Raw genomic sequence first — 20789 nt, 5'->3', positions numbered from 1 at the left:
AGTCAGCAAAAAGTCCATTACAGTTAACCAGAGCTTTATAAAAATAAGCCAGAGCTTTATTTTAACCTTGATCAAACAAACCAGCTTAATATTCCTTTCTTTTACTTGTAACAATCTTGAACTTGATTCATTCAAATGTTATGTCTTTTTTCCTATCCCAAAGACTTCTTTGAGGCTTTCACAGATCTGTTTTGTAAATCCAGGGGAAAGTCATTATCCAGGTCATTGTCTTGGTTTGTTTTTTGTACTTCCTGTTTGATTTTTCAAAGCCTTAACTAGCTTCTTTTATATATCCAATAAAAAGTTATTATCGGGGTTGTTCTTTTCTCTATTTTATAATCCACACTTTTCCTATCATTTGTATTTCCAATTTGCATCCCTTGTCTGTTTTGTAATCCACACTTTTTCTGTCATTTGTATTTCCAATTTGCATCTCTTGTCTGTTTTGTAATCCACACTTTTTAAATCCACTATTTCTGATTCCAGTATTACTACATCAAACATTTCTTTTCACATGTGTCATTCCTTCGTCAACATCTTTTAGGCTAACTCAATCCTTAGAAGCAGACATTGTTACTGATATTGTTGCTACCAATTTCTGGCCCCATACTTCAAGTATCTCCAATATTTCAATTGTTATAGTATTTTGTATCTTTTTGTAAATCACTACCTTAAAGGCAAGTTTTTTCTTTTCCTGAACATTTGTCCCTTCTGGTGTCCAATTTAAATCAAAAAGTCTCTTATCTTTGTTATGACTGGAAATAGTCAAAATCATTCTGGTTCTCACAAAAATCCATTTATTTCAATTGAGTTAATTTTTCATTTGTTTAGAAATAAACTCACCAGGTGACTTTTTAGACTGAAGATATTTAAATAAGCAATTTCCACATGTGATTAGAAGTTGAGGTTAGCACATTTAGTGTCCTTAAAGGTGCCAGCTGGTGCTTGTGAGCTTGATGATTAATTCCTTTCTTTCCTGGCATTCAGATATATTAGAGACAAGGACAAGCCATCCAAATCACATTTGAGTGATCTACAGTCTTCTTCTTATCTGGACAGGTTCCAAAGAACTGGTCTACTCACCGGTTCTTTGGTCTTTGCCGTGGTTGTTATCTTCACTCTCCACAGAGATGTGTTTAGCTTGCCATGCCTCCACTGGAAGTTGACAATATATAATCCTTCATTAAAAATAAAAATAAAACTATACCTATTGAGACAGCTTTTTGCCCCCAACTCAATCAGTGGAAAGTATGCACAAAACAGAATAGACATTTGAGTACTAATATCTGTGTCTCTGAATAGAAATTATATTGACAATAAGCTCCTGAATGAAAGGCAGAATATAAATAAATAAATAAATAAATAATAGATAGCCCGTACCAATAAAAACAAATCAGTGGAACATCTGAAAATCTTAATAGTACATACTTGCTTGAATATTTTTTTTTAAAAAATAAATGCATTATCAAATAACATGCCAACCAAAGACAGGACAAATTTGAGGATGTTTTGTTTTAATAAACTATAGTGTATTGTGAATAATCATGGAGCCTTGTACAGATATGCCCATCTTTTCTCCGTATTTTGATACTTTAAATATCTCAGACAAAAAATAAGTTCCATTTGCATATTTATTCCAAACTTAAGTCAAAATCATTAAAATGCTACATAAAATTTCAGCTTAAGGAAACAAAAAATATCAAAATGAGCAGCCAAAGAGATATGACAACATGGGCTTAAAGCATGGCATATTAAACCATGCTGAATCAAGTCTACAGGTAGGTAAAATGAGGACCCAGATTGTTGGGGGCAATTAAGCTGACTTTGTAATAATGCCGCTTGGGGTGTGTGTGAAAGCCCTAATAAGCAGGCATATACATAGAATGAAGGCTACTGCTAAGCTTGTAAGCCGCCCTGAGTCTTCGGAGAAGGGCGGGATATAAATGGAATTAAAATAAATAAATAAATAATAAATAAAATGGACATAACAGGAATAACTGTTTCCTTTACATATACTGGACAGTAAATTTTTCTTTTGTTTATAAATGGGGGGGAAATAGTTTTGGCAATCATCACTATGCAACTGTTTGCATAAATTTCCAAGGATCATCCAGTCCCTAAAATAGGCTGCAGGATTTGTCCTATTTATAAAAGGAATGTCCATACCATTAGTATGGTCAAAGCTTAATGGCATCTATGGTAAAATATTAGATATGTGCTGAGGTACCACACTAAGGAAATACCTTTATTGCACTATGACATTGTAACCATTTGTCTTGTAAATCTACAAATGATTGTCCTCCTTGAAGACTGTCCATGCACCATGACTATACTGTACTCATTTCATTTGATATATCATTTGTTTACAAGGTAAGCAACGGCAACTACAATATTATATATAATAAAATATTATATACTTTCCTTTAACCAATGAATTCCAAAAACTCTAAGCAACTTCTAAATTCTAGAGTAGACCTTTCCTGTAGCAATCTACAAAAGTAGTGTACCAAATAAGTTTTAATTTTAACTTAAGTAACAGTGATATTTAAGTAATTAGTGGAAAAAAACAATAATGAATTTAAAAGCAATGCTCATTTGCCATGAGTGACAATTCTTCCTAATTTACCAAGTCAATCCAAGCAGCTAAAAATCCCCCAAAATAAGATTACAAAAGTGGGTTTGTATTATATATCAAATAACTAATATCATGTATATCAAATAAATATTATATTGCTTTCTCAAAAATACCTAATAACAGTCTCTTCTTATCACATTTTGTTGTGACAAACAACAAATATGACAACAATACTGTAATTTGTTTTGTATATAAATGCATGTTCAGTGTAAACTTGAAATATTTGCTTCCCAGGATAGCATGTGCTATCTTTTGCATGGCATTCACAATCCGTATATGTCTCTAAAAGGCTAACATTCCTTTGGTGCATTAGATTATTTTAAGAGAGGATCTGAATTTTGAACGTTAGCTGCAATTTTTGTCATAACTACTGTTTCTAATGCCATGTTTGTACACATTAAATAGAAAGAAATTCAAAACCAGACTACCTTTATGCATGTGCAGTCCAAGTGGATTCCAACTTTGTTTGATCTGTCTATGATATATTTCTTTTATCAAATATGACCATTTATATATAATAACATATAAGAACTAGAACAGTTAGTTGCCTTAACACAGGATGCACAGTTTTAAGGTCCTGAAAAACTGAAACATTTAACACAGCCTCTGAACATTTAATATTTAAACACATTTAATTCATAAATGTGCAAAGAAAAGATAAAAATTAAAACTATTCCAACCATATGGCATCATAGTAGCATACAAATCAACTAAAGTCCTCCAAGACATAATGAAAACTCCTTAGTTTCACAACATATGATCAGACTTAATCATAATTTCAATTGGGAACTGTGAACATTTAGATCAAGCCAAGTCCAAAAACGCCAAAGAGTTCCTAGGTTTGGTACACAGACAAATCAGTCATCAATAGGCACATAGAAATAAACAACATCTACATACCATTCAAAAGAAACAATAAACAAAAAGGGGGAAAAAAGACCAAAATACCTCATCAGCGATGAACACCCAGGTGAGCAGAGATTAACACGAAGATTAATACTCAATCATGAAGAAGCAAACAATACCCCAATCAAGAACTACCAAGCCAGACAAACAAGGGAACAGGTAAACAATAGCCTAGCCAAGAAACCACCAAGACCACTCCCACTAAAACTGATAGGGCAAGCTATTAGTACATAAAATAAGAGCAAATCCCATTCTCTTCTAGCACTGATAATGTTACCTAATTTGATAATGAAATGTCTGCAAGAAAACAACCAAGCTCACAGAGCACCAACGGCCCTACAGACCATAAAGCTATCCATTGTTGCCTTAGCCAAAGGGGCCAATGAATCAAAAACTGAAACAAATGTTTTTATATAGGAAAAGAAAGAAAAGCCACCAGAAACTGCTGAAATGTACAGACTTGTCTTTGAGATGTAGAAACTTAGATTTATATACAACATATATGCTAATATACTATGAGACCAGAAAGAGAAAGAATATTGTAAAAGAAACTCCTAAAATTCCTAAATTCTAGTCGAGAGAATTGCCAAAAGCTATAAGAACTGAGATTTTAAAAACTTATTGTAAAAAATAATGGCTAATATACTGATTTGTACTTAAGAAAAACTGTAATATACTATCCCACTATCAAGATATTATTCTGTCATATTTTTAAAATAATAATGTGACATTTATTATTCAAAACATGTAAGTTAAACCATTCACTTAGCCATGGATCACAATAATGTTGCCTTCCCTGGTAACCTAATATCTTGCCTACAAAAAATTACAAGTTGAGACTCACCTAAGCTTTCATTTTGTTAAATCATATTATAAAATCTCTTATTATTGAAAACACAATGATTTAAAAAAACTCACCTAAACCTTTTTGCCCAGGGTTTTTAGCAAAGTTAAAAGTAAACTGATAAAAATCTTTAAACTTCATTGGATCCTTTAATTCTTGTTCCAGTCTTGGCAAAAGAGTTTTTAGCTTGTCTGTGGTATCACACCTGGTAAAAAGATGCTACTTTTCAGTTTATTCAGTATCAATTATATTGTTTTAGAATTTTGAAATATAAATATAAAAGTTATCAAATATATGTTTAAAAATGGGAACTTGCAATATACAAGAAATAGTTCCATTTTAAGACTAATTCAGTTGATGTTAATATAATAAACTTATATTATTCCATAATATTTCATTTAGCTGGTGCTGCATAATTCATAAAATACATATTTATTTTTATTGCATATAGAACGATTTTGCAAATAATAGGCAGCTATAATAAATGCAGTAAAATAAAGGCCTTTTACCCTTATCAGGATTAAATATGGTGTAAGGGTATTTATATGCAGTCAATAAATATGATAAAGTTGTAACACTCTCTTCAGCTAACTTATTTTCCTACAATAATCTCTACTACCATGTTAACATTTTCATACCGTAATTTAACTTGAACTATTGTTTTATGCTATTTTTCTACCAATAGTGAAAGTAGATCAAGTATATTTGTAAAATTGAAAACAGTAATTCTTAACTAAGAAATCATCATCATATAACAAAATCATCATAGGCAGCTATCCATTCTCCACTTACCGTACTTCTGATAATGATAAAGTCCAATTTTAGTGAGCACAAAACAAGAAAATTCATCTGACTTCCTAGTAAGCAATGTGGGCAAAAATCACATCCTTGTGACAGCATTAATATTATTTAAATTTAATTATTAGTGTACTTTATTTTTAGGTGCACAACCAAGTCATACTGGGATTTTATAATATTTGTTCAGTATTGTCTTATACAGGTACTCAACTTACAACAAACAGTCCTTGTACTTACAACCACTGTAGGATCACAGTCACATGATCAAAATTCTGGCGACTGGCAATTGACAGTTGCAATGTCCCAGGGTCATGGGATCACCATTTGTGACCTTCCCAGTTAGCAAGTCAACAGGGGAACCAGGATTCACTTATCAACCTCATGATTCATGTAACAACCACAGATTCACTTAACAATTGTGGCCAAAAGGATGTAAAATTGGGCACGACTTGCTTAACAACTGTCTTACTTAGCAACAGAAATTCTGGTTCTAATTGTGGTCATAAGTTGAGGATTAGATATCTGATCTGTATACAAACTACTTGTCCTAGGATTATAACTGAATTACAGCTTTTTGCACAGGTGTCAGATCAACAATTAAGCATTTGCTCGGAAATTTAAATCAGCTATGGTTTAATTTAAACACAATGGGTAAGTATAACCGCTTGGTTAGGTGACATCAACATACCTACAATCCATGGTGACTATGGAAAAACACTGGCCATCGCAATCAGTGAGAATCTATAGATCTTTTAAGGCAGGGCTTTTCAAACGGTGGTATGCTTATCACCTGTGGTACATTGGCACCTGGCAGGTGGTATGCAATCATCCTAGAGAAGTGGTAGTTGGGGAGGGGAATCAGCTGAACCGGCAGCAGCACCGCACAAGCCTGAGCAAGAGACGGCTGGAACTGCAGGGCTCAGCATAAGCACCAGGATCAGTACCGGGCTCCAGCTGATTGGCGCTTCTTCGGGACTCAGCAGAAGCGCCAGGATCAGTGCCGCTTTCCAGCTGATTGGCGCTTCTTCAGGGCTGTCAGGGCTCAGTAGAAGCTAGACGTTGATCCCGGCGCTTCCGCTGAGAAGAAGTGCCAGTCAGCTGGAGTTCGGTGCTGATCCTGGTGCGTCTGCTGAGCCCAGAAGAAGTGCCAATCAGCTGGAGTTTGGCACTGATCCTGGGGGGGGGGGAGAAAGGGGGCAGCTTCACCCCCCAAAACGCTGCCATCCCACAAAAGGAGGATAAAAATTCCAAAAAACGACAAGGGAAAAAGGATAAAAAAAAAGAGTGTCTTGTGATGGCTTGCTCCCCCACTACCTTCTAGCAATTTAAATATGTAAAAACCACAAAAAAACAAAAAACAAAACTTGGCTTTCTTTCATTCTAATTCAGAAGGCAGGAACAGGAGGATTCGGGGGGGGGGGTTGTTTCAAAGGAAGGGAAAGAAGGGATGTGGGGGACGCAGCAGGCGAACGGAGATGGTGCGCAGCTTCTGGTGTTAGGGGGGCGTCTTTTTTAAAGAGCAAAACGAGGCAAAAAATAAAAATCCCCCACTCCACCTGCAAGAGGTGGATGTGGATGTGAACTTTTTTTTTCTTGTTCAGAAGAGACACTCTTCTGTTTTAACCTTTTTTCCTGGCCGTTTTTCTGAGTTTTCATCCTGCTTTCGGGAGAGGGCAGCATTTGGGGGGGTGGTGGAGCTGCCCCCTTTCCCGTCCCAAGCCACAAGCCGAGCAGGACGCCCACCTGTCTGCACTCTTCCCCCAGTCCGAGGTTTTTGTTGTTGTGAGCATTTCTGTTGAGAATTGGCAGGGGAGTGGGCTGTTTGGTTTTTATCCCCCCCCATCTGCTGGGTGGTTGCAGCAGATTTTGGTAACTTCTGTAGTATTGGGTGGTTACCCACAAAGCAATTTTTTTGGGGGGGGGATCCCCACAAGAGTTGCTAAATTTGTTTAAACCCTCTTCCTCCTCCTCCTCCTCCTCATTGGAGCCTCCCTTTGTCTGCAATGGTGGGGCAGGAAGACCCCTGCTGGGCCAGGGGTAATGGGGATCTGCCTTCTACGGAGTAGGGGCAGGATTACTATGCTCCTTGTCAATCAGGTTTGATTTCCTTTCTTTGCCTCTTCCCCCCACCTCCCCTGCTTGTAGCTGTCTCTGAGCCCCTCATTTTTGGGAGTTAGCATTGCTGGCATCTCTTTCTCCTGAGCCCCTCGTGCTGGGTAACTGTTGCCACCCAAGAGCTATTTTAAAGTTAGGGAACACCTAACTTTAGGGAATGCCTAACCCCCCCCATGCCCCCACTTCAAGTGCAGAGCCGCACCCCCCCCCAAAGCCCCTGCAATCACCTATCAGCTTCTTTGAGTCAATCAGAAGGAGAGAAGGGGATAGAACAGTGCAAAGATTAATGTCAGAGAAACAGGCACAAGTTTCCCATTAAATTGTATAAGTGGGTGTACAGATAGTCCTCAACCTACAACCACAATCGAGCCCAAAATTTATGTTGCTAAGTGAGAAATGTGTTAAATGAGTTTTGTCCCATTTTATGACTTTTCTTGCTACATTTGTTAAGTGAATCACTGCAGTTGTTAAATTAGTAACAGGGTTGTTAAGTGAACCTGGCTTCCCCCATGGACTTTGCTTGTCAGAAGGTCACACAAGGGGATCACGTGACCCTGGGACACTGTGACCGTCATAAATATGAATCAGTTGCCAAGCATCTGAATATAAATCACAAGACCCTGGGGATGCTGCAACAGTCATAAGTGTGAAAAATGGTTATGTCACTTTTTTCAGTGCCATTGTAACTTTGAACAGTCACTAAGCGAACTGCTGTTAAGTCGAGGACTACCTGTACTTTATCACTTTTTTCATATATTTTTTTGGGTCAAGTTTTTGACACCTTGCTAGGTGACTGGTGGTACTCGGATATTGCCATATCCTAAAAGTGGTACAATGGGTGAAAAGGTTGAAAAGCCCTATTTAAGGAACTCCTTTTTCTTGATGACATTTATTGTTCTTTTCTGCTACCTTGTTCAATCTTCTCAAGCATGATTGTTTTTACTAGTTTGCTGACATGACATTTTCTAATTACGTAAGTTTTTGTTTAGTGAGCATTGCTTAATGGAGACAATAAATCTTTATTTAGTCCACTGGATGTCATTTCCTTTGTCTTCTTAAAATTTAACATTTAGCCAAATTTTTCACTTTCCCTAGTGAAAGTTCCCTAGAAACTGTTATCTTTCAAACTGTTAGTGTTTCGACCTTCAACTTTAATTCCATGTCTCATCCCTTCCCATCTTGCCATTCATATAATCTATTTTCTGTGTAAATTAAACACATTACTTTCACTTTATCATCATACTCATCTGAATAGTGTTGGTATTTGAAATGATCACTTCAACAAATACTTGTATTTCATCTAGTATTTTGCTACAGTACTGCGGTTTGGACCAATATATTTTTTGTAAATCCACCTTTCCATCCTGAGTGGGCGTGTGTAACTGTAGTGCTACCATGTCACTTTTTGTGTCCGTCCACTGTCTGGTAAATGTTCAATGACCCATATTCATTTTTATATCAATTTCATGCCATTTTTATGACAAATGTTAGAGCATTGCACCAATTAAATGATATAAGGACAATTACAACTATCTCATTTCTTCTCGATTTTGGACAATTCTACTTCTCCAAAATTAGATTTTATTGTGGCTTCTTGTTCTATGAACTAGAACAATATTGGAAAACAACAACATTGGAAAAATGATACAATATTCTGACACACTTATTAATTTTAATATTATGTGCATTCTGACAAACTCTGCACAAAGGTCACATTATATTTAATAAAACACAGGAAAATCTTATAAATTTGCTTGGCCTCCCTATTTACACTGTACATGATCTTACATCCCTTGGCCTCTTCACACATCAGGATCTCTGAAGTTGCAGGAGCTGTTCACTTGCCATGGCAGAACCACTTCCCACTGAAATTTAGAGTTACAGCAACTATTACTTTCTCTGAGGAAACACCAGGATAGTCCTCCTTGGAATGAATAGATCTCAATGGATTCCATAAGACTCTAGATCTTTTACCTAATATGATGGATACTCCTGTCAAAGGTCTTGATTATTCTGTAAATGCAGATGTGACTTGTGCAGCTGACACAATAAGGCAATTATAATATATATATAGAAGTAAAAAAAATAATCAAAATCTGATTAAATACTAGTAAGAGCTCATTATTACAGCCTACTATATGGCAGGGATGGAGGTAAAGAACCAGAATTTCTTTGTGTGCTTTGGGCATTACTAAAAATGGCCCAGCATAAAGTTTCACAGAATCCTGGATAATACAATGTGGTGTGCTGGCTTTGAGGATAAAATCAATTATACTTATACTTAAGACAGCATTTCTGACAGTTCAATTTATAAGGTTTTTTTATGGCTTTCATTTGTTAAATTCTGATGACAAAATGCTTGATAGAGAGATTGACCTCCTCACTTGACTTTAGCTACTACAGCTTACTACATCTGGCAGGATGGGAGTATTTGGGTGGAGGTTATAAGCTACTTAAGATATATTTTGTCTTTCTGTAGCACATTTGCATTTTAGAAGTAACATTTGTTTGACACCTTTCATTCCAAATCTCCTTTTATGGTTTTTTTAAAAAATAAACTTAAACTTCATCAGTGAAGGAGTGGGCCTTCAGTCATAAGGACTATGATGAAAAAATTCAGATCCAGATCTGAATAAGTATATCCTTCTGAATTCCCTTTTATCTTCCCTAAGGTTTAACATCTGCATTAATCTGTTCAGCGAGGTCATTCAGAAATTTAGAGTAAAATATTACTATGTTGCTGATGTACAAAATTCTTGTTTTCATAAAATCCAGTGAAAAAACAAAATGCTGTACTTGGTCAAAGTAATTGAATGATAGTCAAAAAAGCTCAGTCCAGACATAGAGATGCTCTTGGTAGGTGGTTTATTTGTCTAGATGAGTAATGTACAGCCTATTTTAAAAGAGACTGCATTCTTCCTAATTTGAAAAACTTCTATATCAATCTTTGTCATTATGTGCTCTGTGAATGGAGTATCTTTTCTTGGTTTAGATTACTGGGCGAGTTATAGTGCTATTTTGACACAGTATGCCCTGATAATTTTTTATGTAAATTACTACGTGTTTTATATGAGGCTAATCTTCAAGGTGGGCCAAAAACTATAGTTAGTATTAAATAGTTCAGCCAGGGTATGAATTGGAATTAGCACTACGGTATGAATTTAGTAATTCATTAATTACCCTTAATTAATATTACCCTTTTAAACTATAGTTATAATAATCTCTAAATTAGAGTTAAGAGACAGGGCTGAATACATACCAAGAATACAAATAGTCCCCAAATTAAGACAGTAATTGAGCCTAGAATTATAAGACATTGCAGTTATAAGTTAAGGCATGATGTGCCTAGACCTGGTTATTTGACATTTTCTGTGGTAGTAATTTAATTTAACAAACACTATGATTCTTAAGCAAATACTGCTGTCGCTAAGCCAATCAATTTTCCCCAATAGATATTTTTTGCTGCAAACCAGAGACCTCTCAGCGGCTTTTGATACCATTGACCATGGTATCTTGCTGCGACGTCTCAGGGGGTTAGGAGTGGGAGGCACAGTTCTTCAGTGGTTCTCCTCTTACCTTCTGGGATGCTCGCAGTCGGTGTTGGCAGGGGGGCAGAGATTGACCTTGAGACCTCTCATTTGTGGAGTTCCTCAGGGATCGGTTCTCTCGCCTCTCCTGTTCAACATCTATATGAAGCCACTGGGTGAGATCATTTGTGGTTTCGGAGTTGGGTATCATCAATATGCTGATGATACCCAGCTTTTTATTTCGACCCCGAACCACCCCAGTGATGCCCTCGACATGATGTCCCGTTGCCTGGAGGCGGTCTGGGTCTGGATGGGGAGGAAGAGGCTTCGACTCAACCCTGACAAGACTGAGTGGCTGTTCGTGCCGGCATCCCGGGAAATTCCGATTATCCCATCTCTGGCCATGGGGGGTGAGTTATTACCCCCCGTAGATAGGGCGCGCAACTTGGGGGTCCTTCTAGATTCACAGCTCTCCTTAGAAGAGCATATTGGAGCTGTGACTAGGGGGGCCTTTGCCCAGGTTCGCCTGGTGTGCCAGTTGCGACCCTATCTAGACCGGGATGCCTTGCGTACAGCCACTCATGCGCTCGTGACTTCTCGTCTAGACTACTGTAATGCTCTCTACATGGGGCTGCCCTTGAAGTCCACTCAGAGGCTCCAACTGGTGCAGAATGCAGCCACGCGAGTTGTGCTGGGAGCTTCCCGATACTCCCATATTACACCTTTGCTCCGCAAGCTGCATTGGCTGCCGGTTGTCCTCCGGGTGAGATTCAAGGTGTTAGCAATGACTTACAAAGCCCTACATGGCATGGGTCCGGATTACCTACGGCAACACCTGCGGCCGGCGTCATTTTCCCTCCGTCCAGTGCGTTCCCACAGAGAGGGCCTCCTCAGGGTGCCTCCGATCAAAGAATGTCGATTGGTGGCCCCCAGGGGGAGAGCGTTCTCTGTGGGCGCGCCAGACCTATGGAATCGCTTGCCGGTTGAGCTCCAGACGGCCCCCGACCTTCGCTCCTTCCGGTGTGATCTAAAAACGTATCTATTTGAGCAGTCTGACCTGGTCTGATGGGTTAGGGTTGGGATTTTAAACATATCTTAATTATTGTTTTAACCTGGGGCATTATTTAATTCGTTTTTAATTTTTGTATCCTGTTTGTATTTATTGCCCTGTACACCGCCCTGAGTCCTTCGGGAGAAGGGCGGTATAAAAATGTAATAAATAAAAAATGTAATAAATAAATTTAGAAAGCACTCCAACTGAATGCAAAATATGGTTTGTAGATGGGAATAAATAAATTCAGAACTGAGGAACTGGATTATTCTTTATAAATTTTAAAGTGTTTATGCACTCTTAATATACCATAGGCTTATGTCAAAACATTTTTATAGTCCTTGCATAATGAATTAGGCAAGTTACTGTTACATTTTAATGCCACAAGGATGCTTCAGATATCTGCATAATTCTTTGTATGTTTCAAATAATTGAATTTTTAACCAATTTGACAAAATCAGTTTTGATATAAACTATTTTGATGTTGAAAAAATATAGAATTCTGATAAAAACTGTAATACTTACCCCAGCTCCGTCATGCCATCTACAAATTCTTTTTTACTAAATTCACACTGAGTGGCTGCCCGGAATTTCCATGCTATGACCAAAACACTGATATTAGCAGGGTCCAGACTTAAATCATCACAAAATTGCTGAATTCCATCAATGCCAATTTTATTGTCATCCTGTGGGTCTGTATTTGAAAACAAAAAACAAAACAGAATGTTATCTTACATTTTACATTAAAGATGTGTAGCCTTTTCATAATCACACAATGTTATTCTGATTTTTAAAACTACAACTTTATAGTTTCAACTCTTACTACTTAAAAAAATATAATCATATAAATCAGATCAAAAAAGGAGGTTAATGGGAATTCTGTATACTGTATATAGAAAGGTCCATTTCATTTAAAATTGTAGTAATTATAGCAAAGCACAACCATCAAATATAAAAACCCATGGTTTAAAAAACATTGTGGTTTTCTTCCAATATGAGCAAGTAAATTTATATGAGAAATATAGATTACATTTTGCTGAGGTGAAAAGCAAAACTTTTGAGATTGATTAGGGTTTAGAATCCCTGTTGTTGAAATTGTTAACCCCTATTATTTCAACAAAAAGTTTCTGCTATTTTAAGGAACATAGGTCTCCAGTGGGTTGATAGGCAAACTTCTGTTTCTCCATATCACACCATCATTCGTTAAGACATCAGCAGCTAAAAAAAGACACCTCTTTGCACATGCTACACTTCTGAAATATTATTTGTTTATCTCAAGTAGAGCCTTGTAAAGAATGCCAGAGACTGTCAAATCAATCTCCCATCCAGGGTGGATAATAATCGATGATTTTTTTTTTAAAAAAAAAAAGGATTTTTTTAATTTAAGTTGGATTTTTTTATTTTTATCAAATTTATTTTAATAAAATGCTTTAGGAGTAAAAATCTATCTAAATATAGTTTTCTATTTAAGATACATAAATAATTCAGTTTATTCAGCATGAAATGGAGCTTAGTTATATAGCATAAGGCTGTATATTCTGCAATATTTACATTTTGGGTAAACTCATTCAATGAATCCAAGCTCTGCAAGCTGAGATAACATGCACTGCATTGATGCATTCACACAATTTCACAGTAACCATAAGATAAATCATAAAACAAAGTTCAGGAATATTCCTTTATCCCATTATTTTGCAAATCTATGTACATTACAAACTGTATGATTGTTTGAAGAGAAATGCATCTGTACCAGGCCCTAAGTATTTTAGTTAAATAAAAGAATTTGAGTAGTTTTCCAACTATGTATGATTAACCCATTAACCTAACATCGGTTCTGATATTGCTGTTTTACTAACCTGACAGCTTATTATTCTAAATAGGAAATTTCATTGTGTTTGCAAATAATATTAAAGATTCTATCTATTGGAAAGAATGAGTCCTTACATTCAAAGAGCACCTGTCATTTCAGATCCATCATGGCAGCACCTGTTAGCGGGCATCTACTCCCCTGCTGCCCGCCACATCCCTCACCTTGTTGTGTCACTGCTACATCACCAGCCATCCCATTAAAGTGAATGAGACTGTCGGTGAGTCAACAGCAGGTCAGAGGAGGAGCCACTGCGGGTCAGAGATGACAATTGCTCCTTAAAAAATATGTTTTAAATTGAGTTGATTTAAATCAAGCCTTTTTACTAGTGATTTAAATTGTGATTCCCAGCTAAAAATAAAAACAAAAACAAAATTTCTACTCTCCCAGAGAAAATAGCTAAACCTTTAGAAAGTATTCCTGCTTCAGTTCACATATTTTGCCTTCTTCCTTTTATGTGGCATATACGGTAGGTAAAAAAGGCAATACTTGTTCTTTAACCACATGCTTAACCTAACTACAGGTAGTCTATCAACTTACAACCCTTTGTTTAGTGACTGATCAAAGTTACAACATACTGAAAAAAGTGAATTATGAGTTTTTCACATTTACGACCGCTTCAGCAGCCTCATGGTGTGGGAAGTCAGCCCCCCAGAGAAGGAAATATTAAAAGGCAGAAAAATATATTTCCTCAAAGGATCTTGAAGAGGCAGAGAAGCATGCCCAGTTTTTCTTAATAGCCCCAGGTCTCCCTCCCCCAAACAGAAACCAGCTCTATAGAAATGCAGGTATAAACCATCCAGGAAGATTGGAGGCCCCAGCTGGAAGATTAAGAAGACAGACTCCTAAAATCTACATACCCCACCCAAACTCTAAGACAGGACATCTGGCTCTCCTCTTCAATAAACTGCAACCTTCTTCCTAAAGCAGTTGCCATGTTTATTCCTAGCTTGGACTGAATCACGATGAAGACTTTTCTTCCAACAATGGATACATGATAAAAATTCAGATGCTTGGCAACTCGATCATGATGACTGTCATGATCCAAGGGTCATATGGTCACTTTTTGTGATCTTCTGACAATCAAAGCCAATGGGAAATCCAAATTCATTTAAGAACCATGTTACTAATTTAATAACTGCAATGATTCACGTAACAATTGTGGTAAGGAAGCTCATAAAATGGGTCAAAACTCACTTAACAACTATCTTGCTTAGCAACAGATATTTTGGGCTCAATTTTGGTCATAATTTGAGCACTACCTGTACTGCAGCTGAAATTAGCAAGAAGAATTTTCAAGTTATAGCTATTCCAATATCAATTATTTTAATTATTTTAACTATTTCTTATATGCATCTTTAGGTAAAGGTAAAGGTTCCCCCGCACATGCGTGCTAGTTATTTCCGACTCTAGGGGCTGGTGCTCATCTCCGTTTCAAAGCCTTAGAGCCAGTGCTTGTCCGAGGACGTCTCCGTGGTCATGTGGCCGGCATGACTAGACGCCAAAGGCGCACGGAATGCTGTTACCTTCCCACTACAGTGGTCCCTATTTTTCTACTTGCATTTTTACGTGCTTTCGAACTGCTAGGTTGGCAGAAGCTGGGACGAGTAACAGGCGCTCACTTTGCTACGCGGCACTCGGGATTTGACTCGCCAAACTGCCGGTCTTCAGATCGACAAGCTCAGTGTCCTAACCCACTGAGCCACCGCATCTTTGGGGGTAGCCATTTCCATCACCACTAATCACTTGTACTTCTCTCTCTGTGCTTGAAGTGCTGATAACTATGTAAAGCCTCAAAAGGTACTTATTTAGGGCAAGGGAAATAAAGCATTCTGTTAAATGTTAGATATCCGGGTAAGACAGAATGTCCCCGACTAACTTGTGTCTCAAAACAATCGGAGTAGCCATATCCTTATAGGAAAAGATCTTAACAACATTTTCAAGCATTCCACTCCCATGCTAATCAATAATACTATGGTGCAGAAGTTTTAAATAGCAAATTGCAAGATGTAATTGACAGGAGACGGCTTGGGAACGCAAAGAAAACCATTTGCAATGCTCTGAGAAATCAAAGTTGTTAAAATAATACATCAAAGCATTAGTTAAGGGTAAACCTCTACACATCATTTAATTATGCTCAATGACCAGCAAGATAAAAGCCATGTCAATCATATGTGACTTTAAAAGTTATGATGTAAAAAAATTTGATAAACTAGATTAAATAAGAAAATAAATGTAATGTAAAATTTATGAGAATAAACTAAATTACAACATAAAATTTAACAATGTCACTACTCCAAGATTAGGTCATTTTACGCCTTTTTATAAAAACTGCTGTAGGTAACTACTTAGTAATTTTATTGGTAATAGATACATTGTGATCTGAGAGTAAGAAAGAACCATCTCTCCCTCATAACAGATTTCATTTTTTGTTTGGATATGTTAAAGATATATCTACAACCAAATTTTTGTAGAAATGGGAAAGATGTATGACTTAGGGTCTTAGGTTCATTCAGACCAAAAAGAGAGTTTCTTTTGGTGAATGGAATCCTGCTGTACATTTCTAACCTGGTACTATAGAGAGTGAAATGAGGCAAAGAAAAAGCCATTCAGCATATTGGTCAAATAAGACTGAATAAATAGCTTGTGTTGGAACCAGCATTGAGATTTGACTACAATACCCAAATCCTTCTGCCATGCAATGCCAAAAATTCCTTTACAGACTTCAAATTTAGCTCTAAATCTAAGGGACAGCAAAGAAAAGACCAATTACAATTTTTATTTCCTACCTTGATAAATGTTTTCAAAGAGAATTAACAAGGCCAATGAATCAGTGTTAAACAAAAATTTAAGCTAGTAGATTAAGCAAATGTGCCTCTAATGAGAACATATCAGTTTTGGGTGAGGATTAAAGTACTTGAGAAATAACAAAGGATTTTGTAAAAACCTACGACAATGTCAAAGGGCCTTGAATCATTAAAGGTGCATACCTATGTAGCACATATTTAAGATAGAATTTTAGCTTTAAAAAAAGTTTACATCTATCATCTATCTATCTATCTATCTATCTATCTATCTATCTATCTATCTATCTATCTATCTATCTATCTATCTATCTAATCTATCTATCTATCTATCTATCTGATTTTATTACCGTATATACTTGAGTATAAGCCGACTCGAGTATAAGCCGAGACCCCCAATTTCACCCCCCAAAACTGGAAAAAGTTATTGACTCGAGTATAAGCCGATCCGCCGTTCTGCAAGCCTCTGCCGCCAGCAGAGGCTCGATCCGCCATTTTGCAAGCCTGAATACACAGGAATACCCTGTGTAGCCGCGGCTCGTCGGCAGGTCTCCGTTCCTCCTGCCGACCTTTGGGGAGGTTTGGGCGCCTCCCCAAACCTCCCCAAACCTCGGCAGGTCTCCGTTCCTCCTGCCGACCTTTGGGGAGGTTTGGGCGCCTCCCCAAACCTCCCCAAACCTCGGCAGGTCTCCGTTCCTCCGCGCAGACCTGCCGACCTTTGGGGAGGTTTGGGCGCCTCCCCAAACCTCGGCAGGTCTCCGTTCCTCCTGCCGACCTTTGGGGAGGTTTGGGCGCCTCCCCAAACCTCCCCAAACCTCTGCAGGTCTCCGTTCCTCCGCGCAGACCTGCCGACCTTTGGGGAGGTTTGGGCGCCTCCCCAAACCTCCCCAAACCTCGGCAGGTCTCCGTTCCTGTTTGGGGAGGTTTGGGCGCCTCCCCAAACCTCCCCAAACCTCGGCAGGTCTCCGTTCCTGTTTGGGGAGGTTTGGGCGCCTCCCCAAACCTCCCCAAACCTCGGCAGGTCTCCGTTCCTCCGCGCAGACCTGCCGACCTTTGGGGAGGTTTGGGCGCCTCCCCAAACGTCCCCAAACCTCGGCAGGTCTCCGTTCCTGTTTGGGGAGGTTTGGGCGCCTCCCCAAACGTCCCCAAACCTCGGCAGGTCTCCGTTCCTCCGCGCAGACCTGCCGACCTTTGGGGAGGTTTGGGCGCCTCCCCAAACGTCCCCAAACCTCGGCAGGTCTCCGTTCCTGTTTGGGGAGGTTTGGGCGCCTCCCCAAACCTCCCCAAACCTCGGCAGGTCTCCGTTCCTCCGCGCAGACCTGCCGACCTTTGGGGAGGTTTGGGCGCCTCCCCAAACGTCCCCAAACCTCGGCAGGTCTCCGTTCCTGTTTGGGGAGGTTTGGGCGCCTCCCCAAACGTCCCCAAACCTCGGCAGGTCTCCGTTCCTCCGCGCAGACCTGCCGACCTTTGGGGAGGTTTGGGCGCCTCCCCAAACGTCCCCAAACCTCGGCAGGTCTCCGTTCCTGTTTGGGGAGGTTTGGGCGCCTCCCCAAACGTCCCCAAACCTCGGCAGGTCTCCGTTCCTCCGCGCAGACCTGCCGACCTTTGGGGAGGTTTGGGCGCCTCCCCAAACGTCCCCAAACCTCGGCAGGTCTCCGTTCCTGTTTGGGGAGGTTTGGGCGCCTCCCCAAACGTCCCCAAACCTCGGCAGGTCTCCGTTCCTCCGCGCAGACCTGCCGACCTTTGGGGAGGTTTGGGCGCCTCCCCAAACGTCCCCAAACCTCGGCAGGTCTCCGTTCCTGTTTGGGGAGGTTTGGGCGCCTCCCCAAACCTCCCCAAACCTCGGCAGGTCTCCGTTCCTCCGCGTAGACCTGCCGACGTTTGGGCAGGTTTGGGCGCCTCCCCAAACGTCCCCAAACCTCGGCAGGTCTCCGTTCCTCCGCGCAGACCTGCCGACCTTTGGGGAGGTTTGGGCGCCTCCCCAAACGTCCCCAAACCTCGGCAGGTCTCCGTTCCTGTTTGGGGAGGTTTGGGCGCCTCCCCAAACCTCCCCAAACCTCGGCAGGTCTCCGTTCCTCCGCGCAGACCTGCCGACCTTTGGGGAGGTTTGGGCGCCTCCCCAAACGTCCCCAAACCTCGGCAGGTCTCCGTTCCTGTTTGGGGAGGTTTGGGCGCCTCCCCAAACCTCCCCAAACCTCGGCAGGTCTCCGTTCCTCCGCGCAGACCTGCCGAGGTTTGGGGAGGTTTGGGGAGGCGCCCAAACCTCCCCAAAGGTCGGCAGGAAGAACGGAGACCTGCCGAGGTTTGGGGAGGTTTGGGGAGGCGCCCAAACCTCCCCAAAGGTCGGCAGGTCTGCGCGGAGGAACGGAGACCTGCCGAGGTTTGGGGAGGCGCCCAAACCTCCCCAAACAGGAACGGAGACCTGCCGAGGTTTGGGGAGGTTTGGGGAGGCGCCCAAACCTCCCCAAACGTCGGCAGGTCTGCGCGGAGGAACGGAGACCTGCCGAGGTTTGGGGAGGTTTGGGGAGGCGCCCAAAGCTCCCCAAACAGGAACGGAGACCTGCCGAGGTTTGGGGACGTTTGGGGAGGCGCCCAAACCTCCCCAAAGGTCGGCAGGTCTGCACGGAGGAACGGAGACCTGCCGAGGTTTGGGGAGGTTTGGGGAGGCGCCCAAACCTCCCCAAACAGGAACGGAGACCTGCCGAGGTTTGGGGACGTTTGGGGAGGCGCCCAAACCTCCCCAAAGGTCGGCAGGTCTGCGCGGAGGAACGGAGACCTGCCGAGGTTTGGGGAGGTTTGGGGAGGCGCCCAAACCTCCCCAAACAGGAACGGAGACCTGCCGAGGTTTGGGGAGGTTTGGGGAGGCGCCCAAACCTCCCCAAACGTCGGCAGGTCTGCGCGGAGGAACGGAGACCTGCCGAGGTTTGGGGAGGTTTGGGGAGGCGCCCAAAGCTCCCCAAACAGGAACGGAGACCTGCCGAGGTTTGGGGACGTTTGGGGAGGCGCCCAAACCTCCCCAAAGGTCGGCAGGTCTGCACGGAGGAACGGAGACCTGCCGAGGTTTGGGGAGGTTTGGGGAGGCGCCCAAACCTCCCCAAACAGGAACGGAGACCTGCCGAGGTTTGGGGACGTTTGGGGAGGCGCCCAAACCTCCCCAAAGGTCGGCAGGTCTGCGCGGAGGAACGGAGACCTGCCGAGGTTTGGGGACGTTTGGGGAGGCGCCCAAACCTCCCCAAACAGGAACGGAGACCTGCCGAGGTTTGGGGACGTTTGGGGAGGCGCCCAAACCTCCCCAAAGGTCGGCAGGTCTGCGCGGAGGAACGGAGACCTGCCGAGGTTTGGGGACGTTTGGGGAGGCGCCCAAACCTCCCCAAAGGTCGGCAGGTCTGCGCGGAGGAACGGAGACCTGCCGAGGTTTGGGGAGGTTTGGGGAGGCGCCCAAACCTCCCCAAACAGGAACGGAGACCTGCCGAGGTTTGGGGACGTTTGGGGAGGCGCCCAAACCTCCCCAAAGGTCGGCAGGTCTGCGCGGAGGAACGGAGACCTGCCGAGGTTTGGGGACGTTTGGGGAGGCGCCCAAACCTCCCCAAACAGGAACGGAGACCTGCCGAGGTTTGGGGACGTTTGGGGAGGCGCCCAAACCTCCCCAAAGGTCGGCAGGTCTGCGCGGAGGAACGGAGACCTGCCGAGGTTTGGGGAGGTTTGGGGAGGCGCCCAAACCTCCCCAAACAGGAACGGAGACCTGCCGAGGTTTGGGGAGGTTTGGGGAGGCGCCCAAACCTCCCCAAACGTCGGCAGGTCTGCGCGGAGGAACGGAGACCTGCCGAGGTTTGGGGACGTTTGGGGAGGCGCCCAAACCTCCCCAAACAGGAACGGAGACCTGCCGAGGTTTGGGGACGTTTGGGGAGGCGCCCAAACCTCCCCAAAGGTCGGCAGGTCTGCACGGAGGAACGGAGACCTGCCGAGGTTTGGGGAGGCGCCCAAACCTCCCCAAACAGGAACGGAGACCTGCCGAGGTTTGGGGACGTTTGGGGAGGCGCCCAAACCTCCCCAAAGGTCGGCAGGTCTGCGCGGAGGAACGGAGACCTGCCGAGGTTTGGGGACGTTTGGGGAGGCGCCCAAACCTCCCCAAACAGGAACGGAGACCTGCCGAGGTTTGGGGACGTTTGGGGAGGCGCCCAAACCTCCCCAAAGGTCGGCAGGTCTGCGCGGAGGAACGGAGACCTGCCGAGGTTTGGGGAC

At 41.9% G+C, this 20789-nt stretch overlaps 1 protein-coding gene across 1 annotated transcript in view; it reads right to left on the bottom strand.

The window, feature by feature from the left end:
- Nucleotides 1–20789, bottom strand: part of DCUN1D2 (defective in cullin neddylation 1 domain containing 2) — a 39272-nt gene that overhangs the window by 5632 nt on the left and 12851 nt on the right. Inside the window, exons 3-4 of the mRNA XM_083361863.1 lie at nucleotides 12402–12570; nucleotides 4460–4590 (exon numbers count right to left, since the gene is read on the bottom strand). Coding sequence (XP_083217989.1) covers nucleotides 4460–4590; nucleotides 12402–12570 — 300 coding nt within the window. The remainder of the gene's footprint in view (nucleotides 1–4459; nucleotides 4591–12401; nucleotides 12571–20789) is intronic.

This window comes from Vipera ursinii, assembly GCF_947247035.1.
Source record: "Vipera ursinii genome assembly, chromosome: 4".
NCBI classification, from domain to species: Eukaryota; Metazoa; Chordata; class Lepidosauria; order Squamata; family Viperidae; genus Vipera; species Vipera ursinii.
Note: the sequence above shows the minus strand (reverse complement) of the source record. Positions and strands in the feature narration are given on the sequence as shown.